Source organism: Cebidichthys violaceus, unplaced genomic scaffold (genome assembly GCF_023349555.1).
Source record: "Cebidichthys violaceus isolate CVI_PGR_0920_01 unplaced genomic scaffold, fCebVio1.0.p SCAF_23, whole genome shotgun sequence".
In the NCBI taxonomy this organism is placed as follows: domain Eukaryota; kingdom Metazoa; phylum Chordata; class Actinopteri; order Perciformes; family Stichaeidae; genus Cebidichthys; species Cebidichthys violaceus.
In genome coordinates, this window is record NW_027176406.1 from 1,684,892 (window position 1) to 1,702,171 (window position 17,280).

Here is a 17,280-nt window from a genome sequence, read left to right on the forward strand (position 1 = left end):
CTCAAGGATACACGCGTACACACACACACACACACACACACACTGTGTTTTAGTGAGACAAGAAAACTCCACAGAGCGCATTTTTACCTACAAACACCAGGGGTGTGAACATTCATTAAAATATTAAAATTCATAAAACTTCAGGAAATCGTCTCGCATGTCACAAACCTTGTTTAACGTTGCCTGTTAGTGACTCCTGAGTTGACTACAAGAGAAAAATGAAATTCTGTATCTGAATCACGCCTCTTACAGCTGATCCTCTTCACTCTAATCCCCAGGTCTTCTTTGTTATCCGACTCATCGCTGGCCCCACCGCCAACTCGCTGCCCCCCATCACTGACCCTGACCCACTCATGGCCTGTGACCTGATGGACGGCCGCGATGCCTTCCTCACTCTGGCCAGGGACAAGCACCTGGAGTTCAGCTCTCTCAGGAGGTCCAAGTGGAGCTCCATGTGTATGCTGGTGGAGCTGCACAACCAGAGCCAGGACCGCTTCGTCTACACCTGCAATGAGTGTAAACACCACGTGGAGACGCGCTTCCACTGCACTGTGTGCGAGGTGAGAATCGAGACTCTTGTTTTTCTCCTTCTGAATTCAAATGGCGATCAAACTGCAGCATGTTGTCATCGGACACAACAATAGCATAAAACCGTGATCTCATCTATGTTCATATTTCTGTTTTTGTGTTTTAAGGGGTATTTGTAGCATTTGTTTGCAAAATAATTGTCATAGATCCTCTGGTTATCTCTTCTACCTAAGTGTCTGCTTTAAACTAAAACCTCTGACCTTAATTAATCAGCAGACAACAGAAGCCTGGTGGTTTAACAGATGTGGGTTTTATTCGCCAATCCAATTTGAAACCACTTATTCTATTTTACTGTGGTCATTGTTGCCGCTAACTCCACTGTGGCCTTTGGCCAGTGCAGGGTGTAAAAAGCCATGTGCAACCTTCGGTACACATGGAGTCAGTAGCTGCCCCAGGTTTTACACCAGTGCCTTGACTTGAGCTGCTAGCGCTGCAAGAAAGACATGCAACCTTAATGTCCAACCATTGCCAGTTGCGTTCATTGGACTGCAGAGTGAATCGTTATCTCTTCAATGGTTGGCAACCGTTTTCTATGTTGCAACACCTACGGGCCCAAACAATATCATTTTAGTTTCACAGGAATGTTTTAACATGTATTAATTTAATCCTGTACTTGGATTCAGGTTTAATTCCCCATCCCTCTTTTTTTTCCCCTCCCTTCTCTAGGACTATGACTTGTGCATCACTTGCTACAACATAAAGGGTCATGAGCACAAGATGGATAAGCTGGGGCTTGGACTGGACGACGACAGCAACAACCAGGCGGCAGCAGCCACCCAGAGCCCCGGAGATTCTCGCCGCCTCAGCATCCAGCGCTGCATCCAGTCGCTGGTCCACGCATGCCAGTGTCGCAACGCCAACTGCTCCCTGCCGTCCTGCCAGAAGATGAAGCGCGTTGTTCAGCACACAAAGGGCTGCAAGCGCAAGACGAACGGCGGCTGTCCCATCTGCAAGCAGCTCATTGCTCTGTGCTGCTACCATGCCAAACACTGTCAGGAGAACAAATGTCCCGTCCCGTTCTGCCTGAACATCAAGCAAAAGCTACGGCAGCAGCAGCTGCAGCACCGGCTCCAGCAGGCCCAGATGTTGAGGAGGAGGATGGCCAGCATGCAGAGGGTGGGACAGCAAGCCGGCGGGCCTCCGGGAGGACCTGTGGTAGGACTTCCATCGCCAGGAAACAATGTTTCCACGGCACCCAGTACCCCAACTTCTGGTGGAACACAACCCCCAACGCCCCAGACCCCGACTCAGACCATGCCTCCAGGCACACAGCAAGGAATGGGCCCTGGACCTGGAGTTCAGCAGCAACAGCAGCTCGGTGGAATGCCCCCACAAAGTGGCATGCCTCCTCAACATCCTCAACATTCTCAACATCCTCAACACCCTCTTCACCACCAGTTCCAGCAGATGGCGGGTGGAGGAGGCGGGGCTGGGGGGATAATGAGCTCTCCGCAACATCAGCAGCAGATGCTTTCTCAGGTCCAGCAGCAAAGTGGAGCAGGGACCAAGCCTCAACAGCTCCAACAGCACCCCAACAATTTGCCCCCATATGGCAGCAGACCCCCGGGCTCCTCCCCAATACATCAATCCCAGGGCAAACCGGTCCTTGGCTCCGCAACGCCTCCTCAGCAGCAGCTTGGTGGTGCCGTCATGGCTGGAAGTGTTGGGGGCCAACAACCTCCGGGCCAGCCTTCCCTTCAACAGCAGCAACAGCAGCCCCCTTCTGGCCCTCCACCGGCAGCAGTAGAAATTGCCATGAAGATCCAACAGGTAGCCGATGCTCAGAGGAAGATGGCTCTGCAGAGACAAGCAGCCCAGGCAGCTGCAGGCATGATGCCTATTCACCCCCACCATCAACAGGGTCAGGGTCAACAGATGGGCATGGGACACCCAGGGGCAGTAGGGATGGTTGGAACTCAGGGTATGCCACCACAGACCCAAGCGGCAGTGGCAGCTGCTCGGGCCCACATGGATCAGCAACAAAATGCTCCACCAGGGATGATGGTCGGCGCTGGTGGTCCCATACAGCAACCCCCTCAGCAGGGTAACCTGCCCCAGGGCCAGCTGCCCCCTCAGGTACAGCTTCAACAGCAGCGGATAGGTGCTCCGCATCAAAACCCTCAACAACAGTGGGCAGGCCAGGGGATGCCACCTCAGCAGAGGCAAGCTATGATGAACCAAATGAGCCATCCAGCCATGGTGGCAGCGCAACAACAACAACAACAACAGCAACAACAACAACAACAACAACAACAACAGCAGCAGCAGCAACAGCAGCAACAACAACAACAACAACAACAGCAGCAGCAGCAAATGCAACAACAACAGCAACAGCAACAACAACAACAGCAACAGCAGCACCAACAAGCTCAGGGCCATGCTGCCTTGATGAATATGGCGCAGCAGCAGCAAGGTGCTGGTGGCGGGATCCCAGGTGGAGCTGTCGCTGGAGCTGCTGGTGTCCCAGGAGCTGGTATTGCTGGTGGGAACATTCCCCAGGCCGCCCTTCAGGAGCTGTTACGAACTCTCCGCTCGCCCAGCTCACCACTCCAGCAACAGCAAGTCCTCAACATCTTGCGGTCCAACCCACAGCTCATGGCTGCTTTTATCAAGCAGAGGGCCTCAAAATACAAGGGAGTTCAGGGGGGCCCAGGTGGACCAGGGGGTATCCCTGGAGGTCCTGGTCCCACAGGGGGTCCTGTTGGTAACGTCATGGCTGGAGGGGGCCCACAGGTGAACATGAACGCTGCAGGTGGTGGCCAGCCGGGGATGCACATGGGGGGTCAAGGAGGAACAAATGTTAACATGGCAACTATGGCCCAGCTACAGCAAGTTCAGCAGCAGCAGCTACAGCAGCAGCAGCAGCAACAACAACAGCAACAACAGTTACAACAACAACAGCAGCTACAGCAGCAGAGGCCGATGCTCACCAGTTTGCAACAGCAGCAAGTGGCAGCTCTCCAGCAGCAGCAGCAGCAGCAGCAGCAACAACAACAACAACAACAGCAGCAGCAGCAGCAGCAGCAGCAACAACAGCAGCAGCAGCAGCAGCAGCAGCAGCAACAGCAGCAGCAGCAGCAACAACAAGGTGGAGGAAGAGGTGTACCGGGCCAGGGGCCACAGATGGGGAATCTCAACAGTCCCCAGTTTAGAGAGTTGCTCATGAGACGGCATCTCCAGCAGCAGCAGCAACAACAACAACAACAGCAGCAACATCAACAACAAATGGGAGTAAATCACGGTCAGTTCCAGCAGCCACAGCCACCACAGGGGCAGGGCTACATGGGACAGCCTGGGATGCAGCCTCCTACAGTGGGACAGGGACCACCTGGAGGGCCGCCTCTTGGCCCTCAGCAGTCTGGTGGTCCCCCAGGCCAGCAGGGTCAAGGTTACCCAGGGTCGGTGGCCCAGCAGCAGGCCGCAGCTGCACTCCAGCAGAGGCTGCAGCACCAGCACCACCTCCAGATGCAGCAGCAGAATGCTATGGCTGGCCTGCCAGGAGGTGATGCAGGGCCAGGAGGGGGTGTAGGAGGTCCTCAGCAGCCACCTCAGGGCCCTCAGCCCACACAAAGTGGACCCCCATCTTCACAGGCTCTACTCCAACAGGCCCTTCACCAGAGGCTTCTCCAGCAGCAGCAGCAGCAGCAACATCAGCATCAGCATCAACATCAGCATCTGGGCCCTGGGGGGTCACCAGCCCAGCACAGCAATCCCATGAGCCCGCAGCAGCCGCAGCAGATGGCCCAGTCCCCACACCTGCAGGGCCAGGTGATGTCCTCATCGCTAGCTAACCAGGTGCGATCCCCACAGCCTTCACCCAGACCCCAGTCCCAGCCGCCACACTCCAGCCCGTCCCCGCGCATGCAGCCCCAGCCCTCCCCACATCACATCTCCCCACAGATGCAGACAGGTTCCCCACACCCAGGCCACCTGAACCAGCACCATCCGGGCATGGTGGTCCCACAACAACAACAACAACAACAACAACAACAGCAACAGCAGCAGCCAACGACCCAGCAGCAGCAACAGAACTCTATGGAGCAGTTTGGGTCGGACCCGAGCGCCATGCTATCCCAGCTGAGTGGCATGGCTGGTCTACACGGGCCAGGGGGCAGCGGTCAGGACCCTCTGGGCCAGAATATGAGTCACAATCCTTTAGACATCATGTAGGAATTCTACTTTACGTGTCAAGTTGAGCTGAAGCGCTCTGTGATTCTTCGCACAAACTGCACTCACCCAGGACAGTGTTATTGTTATTACTTAGCCTTTCTTTTTTTATACTATTATTAAATGTTATTTAAAATGTTTTCAATAAAGATGCATTGAACTGAACTTCCTATGGGAGATGAACAATAAATCAAGCAGTCGTTAAATAAATTAGAATAAATGAAATGTAAGTTATTGCTGTTAATATATATTTTTTGCCAATTGTGGACAAAGAGGGGGACGGTTTCTCTAGCACCCCCCCACCCTCACCTCCACCTCTTGCTGAATACAAGAAAGGTGATATTTTTGGGGATAAATAGGAGTACTTGCCTTTTTTAAGAAATGTTTTTAAGATTTTAAAAGTGGTCAAGAATTAAAGTGGAAATGATTTAATGCAAAGAACTTTTTATCGTTTTCGTTTTCCCATTATTCAGTCCGTCTATTTTTGTTGGCAGAGTAATGTGGATTATTATTATTAATGTAATTCCAAACATGATGCATATCTTTGTTTTTTTTATGTTTGGGTTTACTTTATTTATTGTTTTCTCTTGGGGGGGTGGGGGTGTTATGTACCCTGAGACTGCTACAATTCGTATAGAAATATATTTTTGTTATTGACTGTTATGACTGGGGTAGTGAATATTTCATTTCACGTTAGATGTCTTTAGTTGGGTCTGTCCAGGTGGGAATAATTAATTGTCAGTATTTTATTGCAGTGGTTGAGGGTCTGCTGTGAATTGAGATGTTGAACGGACTTATTGTGACGTCCCGGCCAGCTTCTGTGTTGGACGTCGACCATGCTGGAAGGGACTCTTCCCTCGCAAACATGCAAGCCCTCTCCCTCGAATGTGTGTGCACTCCTTCCTTTAAAGACACTTCATATGGAGCAGTGGAGGCTTGGGGAGGGGGGATGCATACCTGTGTGCCTGAAACATTTTGAGTACATGGGCTGGGATGTGAAAAAAATGGGTGGGGTGGGCTCCTTTTAGTGTTTTTAGGATTCCGCTGTTTGGAGTAAACAGAGGATTTTGATCCAAATGAACTGTGTTGCACAGAAATGAGGAGAAAAGTAGGAGATATGAGCAGTCGGTCTCCGTCTCTTTCTGCCTCGTCTCCTTTGCTGCTCCCCTTGGACTTTTAATCCCCTCCTCCTCCTCACCTTCCCCTGGGGGAAGTTGCTCTCCCTCCCCTCAAACTCCATCCTCTTTATCTTTCTGCTAAGAACTTTGGGAGTTTAATTTAATATTTTTTACTGTACAAAGGAAACACAAACTGTGGACTCAAATACTGTTTTTTATAATAAAATGAAAATTACCAACAGTGACGTGTCCTGCATGCGGCGTGTGTGTTAGACATATGATTGTGTATTTGGTGAATATGAGAAGTACAACGAATCGTATGTCCTGTAACATGAGTTGAAGTTAGTCTGTTATTCAGCTATCTGTGGCCTACGCTCTGCCTCTCCAGGATCAAGACGCTGGCGCACTTTTAATTTAGCTTGATCACCATGGTAACCTATGCTGCACAGCTCCTAACGGGACAAATACTGAACAATAAGGTTATAATGTTTAAAATACTCTTAACAAACAAAGGGACAGTTTACCAACCAAAATAGTGAAAGAGTGACGATTTACTGCAATTTGACTTTTATAGATATGTTTACTTTTTTTTCCAGCTGTGAACATGACAAACCATACTTTATATTGTCTTATTTAAAAACAAAAAGGCCAGGGACTGACCTTAGCTTTACTTTAAGATATCTTTTTTATATATATATATATATATATATATATATATATATATATATATATATATATATATATATATATATATATATATATATATATATATATATATATATATATTCAACATTTGAAAATCACAGCTGCCACAATAACTGAATTCAAATTATGTCAATAAGGAGCATTGAACATCAGCAGTTAATTTAGTTAATAAAATGTTAACTAAAATCATTCAGTGTGGACTTATACATGCTAACCTGTTTCCATGTAAGATATTTAACATCTGCAAATACATTGTGTTTATAATACAATCTGATAATTATTTGATTTGATGCTCGCACTGATCCTGTGATTTTCCTTTTTTTTTCCAGCTCAACCTCAATTTCAAATTCACAGAAGCATGCTTGTAGCTGAATAAGAAGCACAAATAGCTTCATGTCTTCTAAATTGTGTTTTTTAATGTTTACCCCCCGCCTCCCACGTCCGCTGCTGCAATTCCGACACACTGAGCATATGATTCAGTAGGGATTCAGAGACTATTAGCTTGCGCTTGATGGCGTCACTTACAGTAATTTGTCTTTCCTGAGAGCAACACGCCCCTTAGTGGAGACACATGGTAGCACCAGCACGATTGTTCTAAGGCAGTAAGTAAGGCAGTAGTGGTCACATAACACATTCAGTGGTGGAACGCATTATTGTATTGATTTAAAAGCATTACAAAGTCATAGTATAGTATGTCATAACAAAATCATTCAAAATCATAGTATAGTCGTGGTGTAGTAAGTCAAATAAATTACTTTTTTAAAGTCAGCATAATATATCAAACAAATGAATTGCCTAATACAGCCTCTTACTCCTCTAGGATATCAACGTCCTGGTCAGACATTACTGTCTTTAAGAGGTTGTAGTCAGTATAGTATATCATACAAACAGGTTCTTAAAAAAGTCATAAAAACGTCATAGTATATCTGTGACGACCGCTCTGTCTGCCTGTCACGTGGTTCGTGTGGCTGCTCTCCCTGCAGGTAAATGTCAATTTAAAAAAAGCAAAGCATAACAGGTCATGTAAAAACTCATAGAATAGTGCGTCAAAAAAGTTATACAAAAGTCAGTGTGGTGTGTCAAAATCCTATAAACGTCATGGTATATCTGTGACGACCCTCTCTGTCTGCTTGCCTTGCCGGTATTGGAGGTGGGCGTGGCTACGGCTCATCAGTAAAGTGGCAACACCTGGTCTCATCAGCAACACTGGCCACACCTGGTCCCTGTGTACCAGTGCTCTCTCTTAAAAACCCTCATGGAGCTTGATAGTTCTCTCTTCCCCTTGAGACATACATTTGATTTTTAGTTGACTTTGAATTAATAAATAATTTGTTAATTGGCATGGTTGTGTGCAGCTCCCTCTTTTTTTGTCATGGCAGTGCTGCCTGGCGTGTGACATAGTACGTTAAAAAAATGGCTACCCCTTCTGTGTGCTTCTTGATTGGTCCCGTTTGTCCTTCCTCTGTTTGTGTGTATCTCCCTGAACATGGCACTCAATCTCTCTCTCGTGTTGCCAATCAACCTGCACACCTGAGATCCATCCACTCACTACATGTCCGCCGGCTCTACACCAGATTGTTCCCTTTACCAACATGGTACACACGCTACGGACAGTATTTTAGTTTGTCTTGAGTTAATCTTTGTTTTTGCCTGAATCCCGTTGAATCCTTTGAATTCCTGTGTGTCTGGTCTATAATCGGCCTCCCACAGCGGTTTGCTAGTCTGCTTTCCACCCTACAGATCAGCTACTTTGCCTGCCCGGCTTCACCGCAACCTCCAGATCTACCACCCATTTACTTCAATGAAGTTGCTTGAAAACTGAGTCCAAGTTCTACTCGTGGGCCCTAAATCCACTTAATTTGACAAGTATGTCATTCAAATAAATCATAGTATAGCATGTCATGAAAATGTCATAAAATATTCAGTGTTGTAATTCATAAAAAGTAATTTAAAAAAGTAAAAGCATAATGTATCATACAAAAGTCATGAAAAAATTGTCATAGTATGTCAAAAAAGTCATAAAGTTGCTGTGTAGTGTGTCAAAAAAGTCATGAAACATAATACATAATACAGCCTCATAAACTCCCCTAGAACGGCAACGCCCTGGTCAGATATTACTGTCTAAGAGGCTGTAGTCATAAAAACAGTATATCATTAAAAATGTCAATTTAAAAAAAGCAAAGCATAACAGGTCATGTAAAAACTCATAGAATAGTGCGTCAAAAAAGTTATACAAAAGTCAGTGTGGTGTGTCAAAATCCTATAAACGTCATGGTATATCTGTGACGACCCTCTCTGTCTGCTTGCCTTGCCGGTATTGGAGGTGGGCGTGGCTACGGCTCATCAGTAAAGTGGCAACACCTGGTCTCATCAGCAACACTGGCCACACCTGGTCCCTGTGTGCCAGTGCTCTGTCTTAAAAACCCTCTTGGAGCTCCCCTGCTGGTTTACTCTCCTCACTGAGACACCCATTGGACTTTTGGGTGATGTTATGGTTTGTGTTACATGCTTTCCATTCATGCCCTAACCTACACTGCTGAAGTTACAGACTCCACACTGCACTGTTAGCTTAATTCTCCTCTTATGCTGACTTTGAATCAATAAATATTTAGTTAAATGGCATGGTTGTGTGCATCTCCCTCTTTTGTCATGGCAGTGCTGCCTGGTGTGATTATAGTATGTTAAAAACGCTCAAAGTCACGGTCTTGTCTCAGTCTCGGGACACTCTGGTCTTGGTTTATGTGGTCTTTACCACAACACTGTCAAGTAATAACGTCTTGATTTGGGGGCGCTGTTGACCACAAAACAAAATCAGTGTCTCATTTGAAAAAAGTACTAGTGGGTTGCATAAAAGGAAAATTATTGTTCTAACAGAAAAAAGTCTGGATTTTTATATCAGGACTGCCTTCATACTTCCAGCTCTTCAATGCACTTTGTAACGAGTAAAATAACTACAGAAGAAAAGTCTTTTAGAAGGAAAACTGTCTTTGAAGTGATGTGAGGTTTACTCAACCCTCTATCTGATATTTAATGTACATTAAAAGTACTCGCAGTAATCCCACATGATAATTATGCTCCAGGAGACAGTTATTTTAGTACATATTTATTGGAAATGCAGTCAAAATAAAAATCAATTTTTAGAGAGAAGACATGTTTGACAGTTTATCTTTGTCAGAGAAAGACACAGATAAGTGACATAAGTTAGTTTAGCTTATACATGTGACATGCAATAAATAAAAGCTCACTACAGTTTGACCTAACATACATTTGCTTCCATTTGTACACAGCAGAACAGCGGCGGTGTAAACTGATATCCTCGTTTGAAATGCACAAAGGCTAGTGAAAAGAGCGGACTATCAATTGGTAATACAAAAATAGAACCAGGTAGTATTTCATACTTGAAAAGTAAAAGGACAGACAGACGGCAAGCGCGACTGTATTTCTTTTTGTGCATCCAGCCCCCTTGAAATGCAGAACTTCATCTAAGCGGAAGGCATTAATTCTCTCTCTTTGTTTTCTTTCTTTTGTGACAGAAATAAACCTCCTCAACAAACTACAGGACAGGGCTTTGTGCATGTGTGGCATAGACTGACAGGGCATGCAGTACTCTCTGTGCAAATACTGAAAAAAGAGCAATATCTTTACAAAACATTATTCGTAAGAAAGAGGAGCAACAGAAACGGGCCCCGAGAACAGATTTGAGTGTGTGACCGATCTCTGGCTGGAAAGCACTGAGGACGTCTGGAGTAAATAGCTGCATGGAAGTAGAAGAAGTAATGTGGAGTGTTACGTTTGCTGTCTCAGCATTTGTCTCCTGCTCTCAGTGAACCCAGTGACCCGCCACTGAGATCCATTTAGTCTGCTGGATTGCAATGGATGATTTTGAGGACTTTTTTTCAGGGGCCTCTGGCTTCCTATCACGCCTAACAAATGAGCCACAATGATAAAATTACCACTCATTTTTTTTTTTTTTTTTTTTTTTTTTTTTTCAAAAGGCAACAATGTCTTCATTGAACTCAGTAGGAAATGAGTGTAGCTTTGTAAACATGTGGAACTACCTTAACATACACAACTATTTACATGTACAAAATGAGTGGCAAGTCTAATTATGGTTATTTTGATCTCTCTCTTTCATCCTTCAATAGCCCTTAAAGAAGCCTTCAGCCACCGGGGCTTCTTTAAAAGTCACCGTCAGACAGTTGATAGTCACGTCTGTAGAAATCACCTTCCTGGGGTGTTCTACTGTAGCGGGATCACTCGGACTGCCCGGCGTCATCGTGGTAACACTGTGATTGTCGCCACTCACCTCCTCCCCCGTCTCCTCAGTAGCGGCGCGGTCTCCCGCCGTCTCGTAGCTCCCCTGAACGCTCACTATCACAGAGGTGGCCTTGTTGCTCTCTAACCCGGGACACTCCGGCCCTGACTCCACACCCTCCTCGCCTTTGTCCCAGTCTGACCTGTCGCACACGGAAACCTCGTCTTCCGGTGCGGCCTCGGGCGCCGAGGCACTGTCTTCTGATTGGTCGCACGCAAACGTTTGGCTCTGTCTCGTTTCAGATGTGCCCCCGCCTGGTCCGTCTGTCCATGTTTGTGCACCTACCGCTGTCAGGTCGGCGTCCACCTTCTCCTCCACCTCCACCTCTAGGTCCTGTGGCTCCAGCAAGGGTGGGGAGCTGCACAGTGACTGACCTTAAAAACAAAATAAACACTTTGTTAACTTTTAAAAGGCCAAAGGTCGAGACCAAGCTATTGACCTTCTATGTGATTAACTTGACAAACCAACCATATAAACTGTCTTCACGTATCTCCTCGGCGGTGCTCTCAGATTCCGGCTTCTCCTCTTCACTGGTGGCGCCCCAGTCCTCCTCAATGGGCTCCTCCTTCTTCCTCAGTGGAAGCAGGGTTTTGTTTGCGATGCCCTCCTGGCCTCGTTTGGACACCCTCTGCTTGATCTTCCTCCTGGCTAGACGGCGGTACAGGCTGCCCCGCTCGCCCTGGTCCACATCTGTACTCATGGAGCGGGTGAGGGAGAGACGCAGTCGAGGGGGGGGCTTCTCCGACACCTTGTTGGCACTGCGGAGGTCCATGGCAAAGATGTTCTGGGGCAGAGCGAAAGGTGACAGGTTAACATGTGAATCATTAATGCGTTCATTTTAAGGCAACAGCTACAATTCTGTATCAAAATGTATTTGATGGACAACTTTGTGACACAAAGGACATTTATGGGAAGTGTAGTCTTAAAACATGCGTCTTGTAATATTCTGTTTTTTTTTTAATACTGTCAACAAATCCCATTAAAGGACCAAAACCAATAAAGAATTGATCCTACTAGGTATTTAATGTATATCAAAAGCCTGATCAGCGGAGTCGTTTGGGCCACAGAGCCCCACAGCAGCCATGCTAGCCGCTCAGTGTGACTGCACTTAATTGAAAATAGTTGTAGAATGTCTTCTGAGGGTCTGGAGGGACATAACAAAGAAAATAACTCTGATGACGTCAGCTTTTCTCAGCTTGGGCTTCAGACTTTAATGTTTTTTTAATAAAACAGAAAGCCTGCATTACAAACTGTAGATGTGATGTTGGAAAGAAGCTGGATATTACCAGGCAGGTAGGGTCCAATGAAGTATGCTATAGTTGCATTATGGAAAATTAGCTTGACCCAATACTACCAACTAAAAGTCAGGATAACTCAACCTTTGCTGCTTCTATTTGGACTCTTCTTATTCTAAATTGCTCAACTCAAAAGGGCAACCTGTCTGAGATGTTCCTAAGACAATCATCGGGTGAAAACGGTCTTAAAATAAACAAACTTCTCACTGAGCAGTCAGCATTAGTGGTGTGAAGGTACAACAAAGGCTTGTGAGACAAAGAACAGAGGTGAGTGTCGCTACCCGCAGGACGAGCCTCCTGGGTCTGAGACCTTTCCGGCGATAGGCCAGAGCTCTGATCTTCTCTTGACTTGGAGAGAGAGGTAGAAACAGAGGGGCGGGAGAGGACGGAGACAAAGTGACAAAGAGAAACAGATTGTGAGCGGAAGAACAAAAAGAAAACAAAGACAAAAAAAGTGCTTTGCAAGCATAAAAACCTCTCCGAGATTACTCACTTCTCTTCGTAGGCCAGGACCAGGCGCGGGTCCAAAATATTGTCCTCTGGTTCCCAAGTACTGTACCTGCCAACACGCACACACATTCAAATAAGTCTGTCTGTCTATCTATCTGTCTACCTGTCTACCCATCCATCCACCTGTCTGTCTCTCTATCCAACTATCTATCTATCTATCTATCTATCTATCTATCTATCTATATATCCAACCATCTATCTATCTATCTATCTGTCTCTATCTGTCCAACCATTTGTCTATCTATCTATCTATCTATCTATCTCTCTCTCTCTCTCTCTCTCTCTCTCTCTCTCTCTCTCTCTCTCTCTATCTATCTATCTATCTATCTATCCAACCATCTATCTATCTATTTATCTATCTAGCTATGTCTCTCTATCTGTCCAACCATCTATCTATCTATCTATCTATCTATCTATCTATCTATCTATCTATCCAACCATCTATCTATCTATCTGTCTGTCTGTCTGTCTGTCTGTCTATCTGTCTATCTATCTATCTATCTATCTATCTATCTATCCATCCATCCGTCCATCCATCCATCTATCTATCTTCACTGGTCATGGTGCTCAAGTATCAAAGAGCATATTTTGAAAAGGCTATTGAGTTCATATGGATGAGGTCACAGGACGATGACTCAAGGCTTACTCACTTTGGGGACCATCCCTGCCATTTCAGTAGATACTCCACATTACCCTGGAGAGAGAGAGAGAGAGAGAGAGAGAGAGAGAGAGAGAGAGAGAGAGAGAGAGAGAGAGAGAGAGAGAGAGAGAGAGAGAGAGGACGATTAGAGGAGATACAGCCGAACTCATTCACACAACCTGCATCTCAAACCTGGTTCAGTGTGATGCGCGGAGCAAGCGCCCGTGTGCCGAGCGCGATGGGGGAAAAGGATGACTGTCACTTTAAAGTGTGGTGTGAGGAAGAGGAGGGAGGGTCATGGACATTCTTCTGTCTTTCAAACGGTGGGTTTTTATTTTTTCTGAGGGATGACGTCAATGACAGCGGGGCTGGGCGGCCTCCAAACAGCAGCCTTTTTTCCTCGCGCATCGCGGTGACGTGACCACACATGGCTCCGCCAGCCGGTTTTCCAGAATGTACGGGACCATTGTAGAACACCGGTGGCTGCGATAGGTGGGGCCACGGGGACATGTAAACAACGTGGTGTTGCGCAACTTTAAACCAGCGAGTCCTGAAATAACGACCACAGTCATCCCCGAGTGAAAACAAATAACGGTATCACTCCCACGTTTATTTGCGAGAACATATAGTTCCACTCATCTAAACTTTATAACGGCATATGAACCTGCTATTACATGAAGGGGGATGTCGCGCCACTTCATCTATGTTACATTACACAACAGCCCACACTGCATGTGCACATGCTGCGTCAATTACCACAATGTGCCGCTCACTTGTTATGAGTCCACATTTCCTCCACTGTATAAATAAATAAATGAATAAATAAAATCAATCGGTCACCACTACGCATTCAGTGACATTACGCAGCAGTTTCATACCGATACTCAGCCCGCTCGCTGGCGTAACTTAAATCAACTGCGCAGCTCCTCGCACACTGCCCGTGTTATCCCCCGTTTTCGGGATACACACCCCCTTTTCCATAATACTACAGCTGCGTAGGCTGCCTTCTAAAAAACACGCTTCCTGCTGCAGCATCTCAGCTGCTGCACAGGCAGGTTTACGGGACGCGACCCGGGCTGCGAAACCATGTTGAACTATGCAGTTCATTAAAAAGCATAGATTAGTCTGAAGATCGCTTTTTTTGCGTAACCTAAAAGGTAAAGTGCGTCGCCTAGTTTTTGTTGTGCTTGAGGACAACGGACGGCACGTTGGACGTAACTTCCATCAGGATAAAACAACACAGGAACATAAGTTACGTAAGTTATATGGAGCGTATCACCAGCACTCTCTTACCTTCCTCACTCTCTTCTTTGTTATTGACTCAACAGCAAACACTTGGTCTCCCACTGATGACAGCTCCATCTCCGCGCGCTGCTCCACACGCTCTAAACAAGACGCAAAACTGTGTCTCTGCTGTTGCAGTCGAAGTGCTGAAATAAAAATAGCCTCGATCTAGAGGACAGGAAGACTAACAAAAAAACAAAAAAACCTGGAAGTTTCAGCGCGGCCGTTTGCTCCAGATGTGAACACTTGCTTTGAAAAGGCTGAGTCTCTGCACCTCCCCTCACTCCAAACTCCAGCGGCTTGCCTCCCTCACTTTTAAAAATCTGCGACACATCAACACCGAGCAGGACAACGCGCTCCTTTAAGTCGAGCGCGCCGCCTTTCCATTGCGTAGTGCCGGGCCCCCAGTGTGCGTGCGCGGCCCCGTGGGCAAATCGGAGCAGAGTGCAGAAGAGGGACAGAGGAGGAGGAGGAGAAAGAAGAGGGGGGCGGGTCAAAGCGTCAAGGTTATTATGTGACGTTAAAGTTAGGGGAGGAAGTAGAAACACATGGCATCATTAAAAATATCGCTATTAATCCAGTTCAGAGGCAAGAGCACTTCAAATCAGTCCGCTCAGGTTTTATTTCAGGGATAAACTTCAAAAAAGATCCAAAGATTCAAAGTTGCGTGACTTGATGTTTTATTTCATTCACTGTCAAACCTTTACATATTTCTTTAAATACATATTTTGGGAAATAAGCTTATTGAGGTAAGAGTCAGATGAAAAGCCCAGTTCTCGCTGTAGTCAATATAAAGCTGCAGCCGGCAGCTGGTTAGCTTAGCTTAGCATGAAGACTGGACTTGTTTTGTTTCTCCTGTTTACAGTGTTTATGCTAAACTAAACTAACCAGCCGTAGGTTGTATAGCCTTAAATCTCCACCAGAAAGCAAATACGCTTATTTCCCAAAATGTCAAAGTATTCCTTTGATAGTGTCCTGTAAGATATTAACAAACAGAACAGCATATCAATCCAACAGCTTCAAGGATACTGTGTTTAGAAAGGCTCTCTGCTTTTTCAGAAGTAAAACACAGTGAAATGAGTTTGTTCAGTTAAAACAGAGAGTGTGAGCTCATGTATTTTTATGTAACAGTCGTAAAGGCAGGAAAGATCAGAATCTGTAATGGAAATGAAAGCTTTGCTTCACTGTGGTGGAGATGATCACCCCTCCAGCCGTGTTTGATCCAAATATAGGAACTAAACAGCCAAACACTGGGTAGAAATCAAAATTTTACATCCTGAATGCTAAGCTGCATCTCTGCAGAGAGGAGAACGGTTGAGTGCAACACAGATGAAGATTTCAGTGTTGATGATGACCGCTGATATGTTGCAGCCAACATTTATTAGAGAGGACCGATTCTTAAAATCCATGACGGTTTGGTCACAGCTGCTGATTACACACACTCATCTAACTTCATACCTGAACGTGTACTTGTCCATCCCCCTCACTCGTCCAGGTGGGGACAGCTCATAAAGGTGAAGTGACTGCTTTGGAAAAAAAAGGCCCAGAGCCAGTTTCCTATTATCTTCCATTGAGGGTGGTGTGGATCATTTTACAGTAAAACTCTCTGTAACTCCACACACACACACACACACACACACACACACACACACACACACACACACACACACACACACACGGTCCACTGTCTCTCTGCACCTGGAACACTTGCATCACTTACGGGCATTGGGCGTCATGGCAACAGTTTCTAAGGCGACGGCTGAAAAGCTGGATGATCATGATGATGACGATGATGAGAAGACAACAGGAAGAGTTGATGAACAGCTCAGGGCTGAATCCACCTCCACTGACCCAACTGTGACTTTTGACCTCCTGAGATTATGAAACAACCAAACAACAATAATCCAACAATATTATTATAGTGATATATAGAAGCTGTGGTGTTACTTATTTTATACGGATTATAGGCTTTAAAATAAACCATATCTATCTTTGGGTGTCTATAAGTGTTTTGGTGAGGTTTGATATAATTAGCGGCGACTAATAATTACTTTCTTTATGAATTAATCTTCCATTTATTTTATAATCGTTTTGTATACAAAATGGCAATTTTAAAACAAATGCCCTTCACATGCTCCAAGAGCAAGTTGGCCCATTGGAAATTGTCCTTGCATCAGTCCAATACCCCAAAATAATCAGTTAATTAAACTGTTATTATAGACAGCCAGAAATATTAACAAATGTTAACGTGGGGGAAGTTCAATCAGCAATTTCTTTTGTCAATTTTGCTTAAAAAGGCAACTTACAGATGATTAATCTATCGAAACAGTTGCAGCTTCAATTTCTAACAGATGTTTAAATCATCGCGCTCCATCTCTCGTGCATGTTGCAATATTCTAAAAATAAAAGCCTAACCATGTGAGGACATTCAATAGTTTATTTACCTCACTGGTGTTTGCATCAAAGGGGTTCTCCAGTGATTCAGTCGGTCACATTCAGAAAGCAGCTGGACTTGATGAGACGGATCAAATAAATTGGTAAACACCCACGTACATCTTTCAAACTTCACACCTCCATGTTTGTAATGCAGTTTTCTGTTAAGAGTTCATAGCCTCAAGCCCAAAAACGAGATAACCCCGATGACATCACTCTGAGGTC

The 17,280-nt window shown here is 45.6% G+C and overlaps 2 protein-coding genes across 9 annotated transcripts in view; one reads left to right on the forward strand and one right to left on the reverse strand.

The window, feature by feature from the left end:
* The window catches only part of ep300b (E1A binding protein p300 b), a 34,254-nt gene extending 28,140 nt beyond the window's left edge, over window positions 1-6,114 (forward strand). For all 8 annotated transcript variants that reach the window (XM_068718753.1, XM_068718755.1, XM_068718756.1 and 5 more), the window contains exons 29-30: window positions 279-560; window positions 1,255-6,114. In XM_068718753.1, coding sequence (XP_068574854.1) covers window positions 279-560; window positions 1,255-4,758 — 3,786 coding nt within the window. In that variant the 3' untranslated portion in view covers window positions 4,759-6,114. The remainder of the gene's footprint in view (window positions 1-278; window positions 561-1,254) is intronic.
* Window positions 6,115-9,552: 3,438 nt separating this feature from the next.
* Window positions 9,553-14,987, reverse strand: cbx7a (chromobox homolog 7a). Its single transcript, XM_068718599.1, has 6 exons — window positions 14,632-14,987; window positions 13,349-13,392; window positions 12,682-12,747; window positions 12,470-12,536; window positions 11,362-11,677; window positions 9,553-11,267 (listed from the first exon to the last, which is right to left on the reverse strand). The coding sequence occupies exons 1-6, from the start codon at window positions 14,698-14,700 to the stop codon at window positions 10,717-10,719; spliced, it is 1,113 nt and encodes a 370-aa protein (XP_068574700.1). The 5' UTR covers window positions 14,701-14,987; the 3' UTR covers window positions 9,553-10,716.
* Between the last annotated feature and the right edge of the window lie 2,293 nt (window positions 14,988-17,280).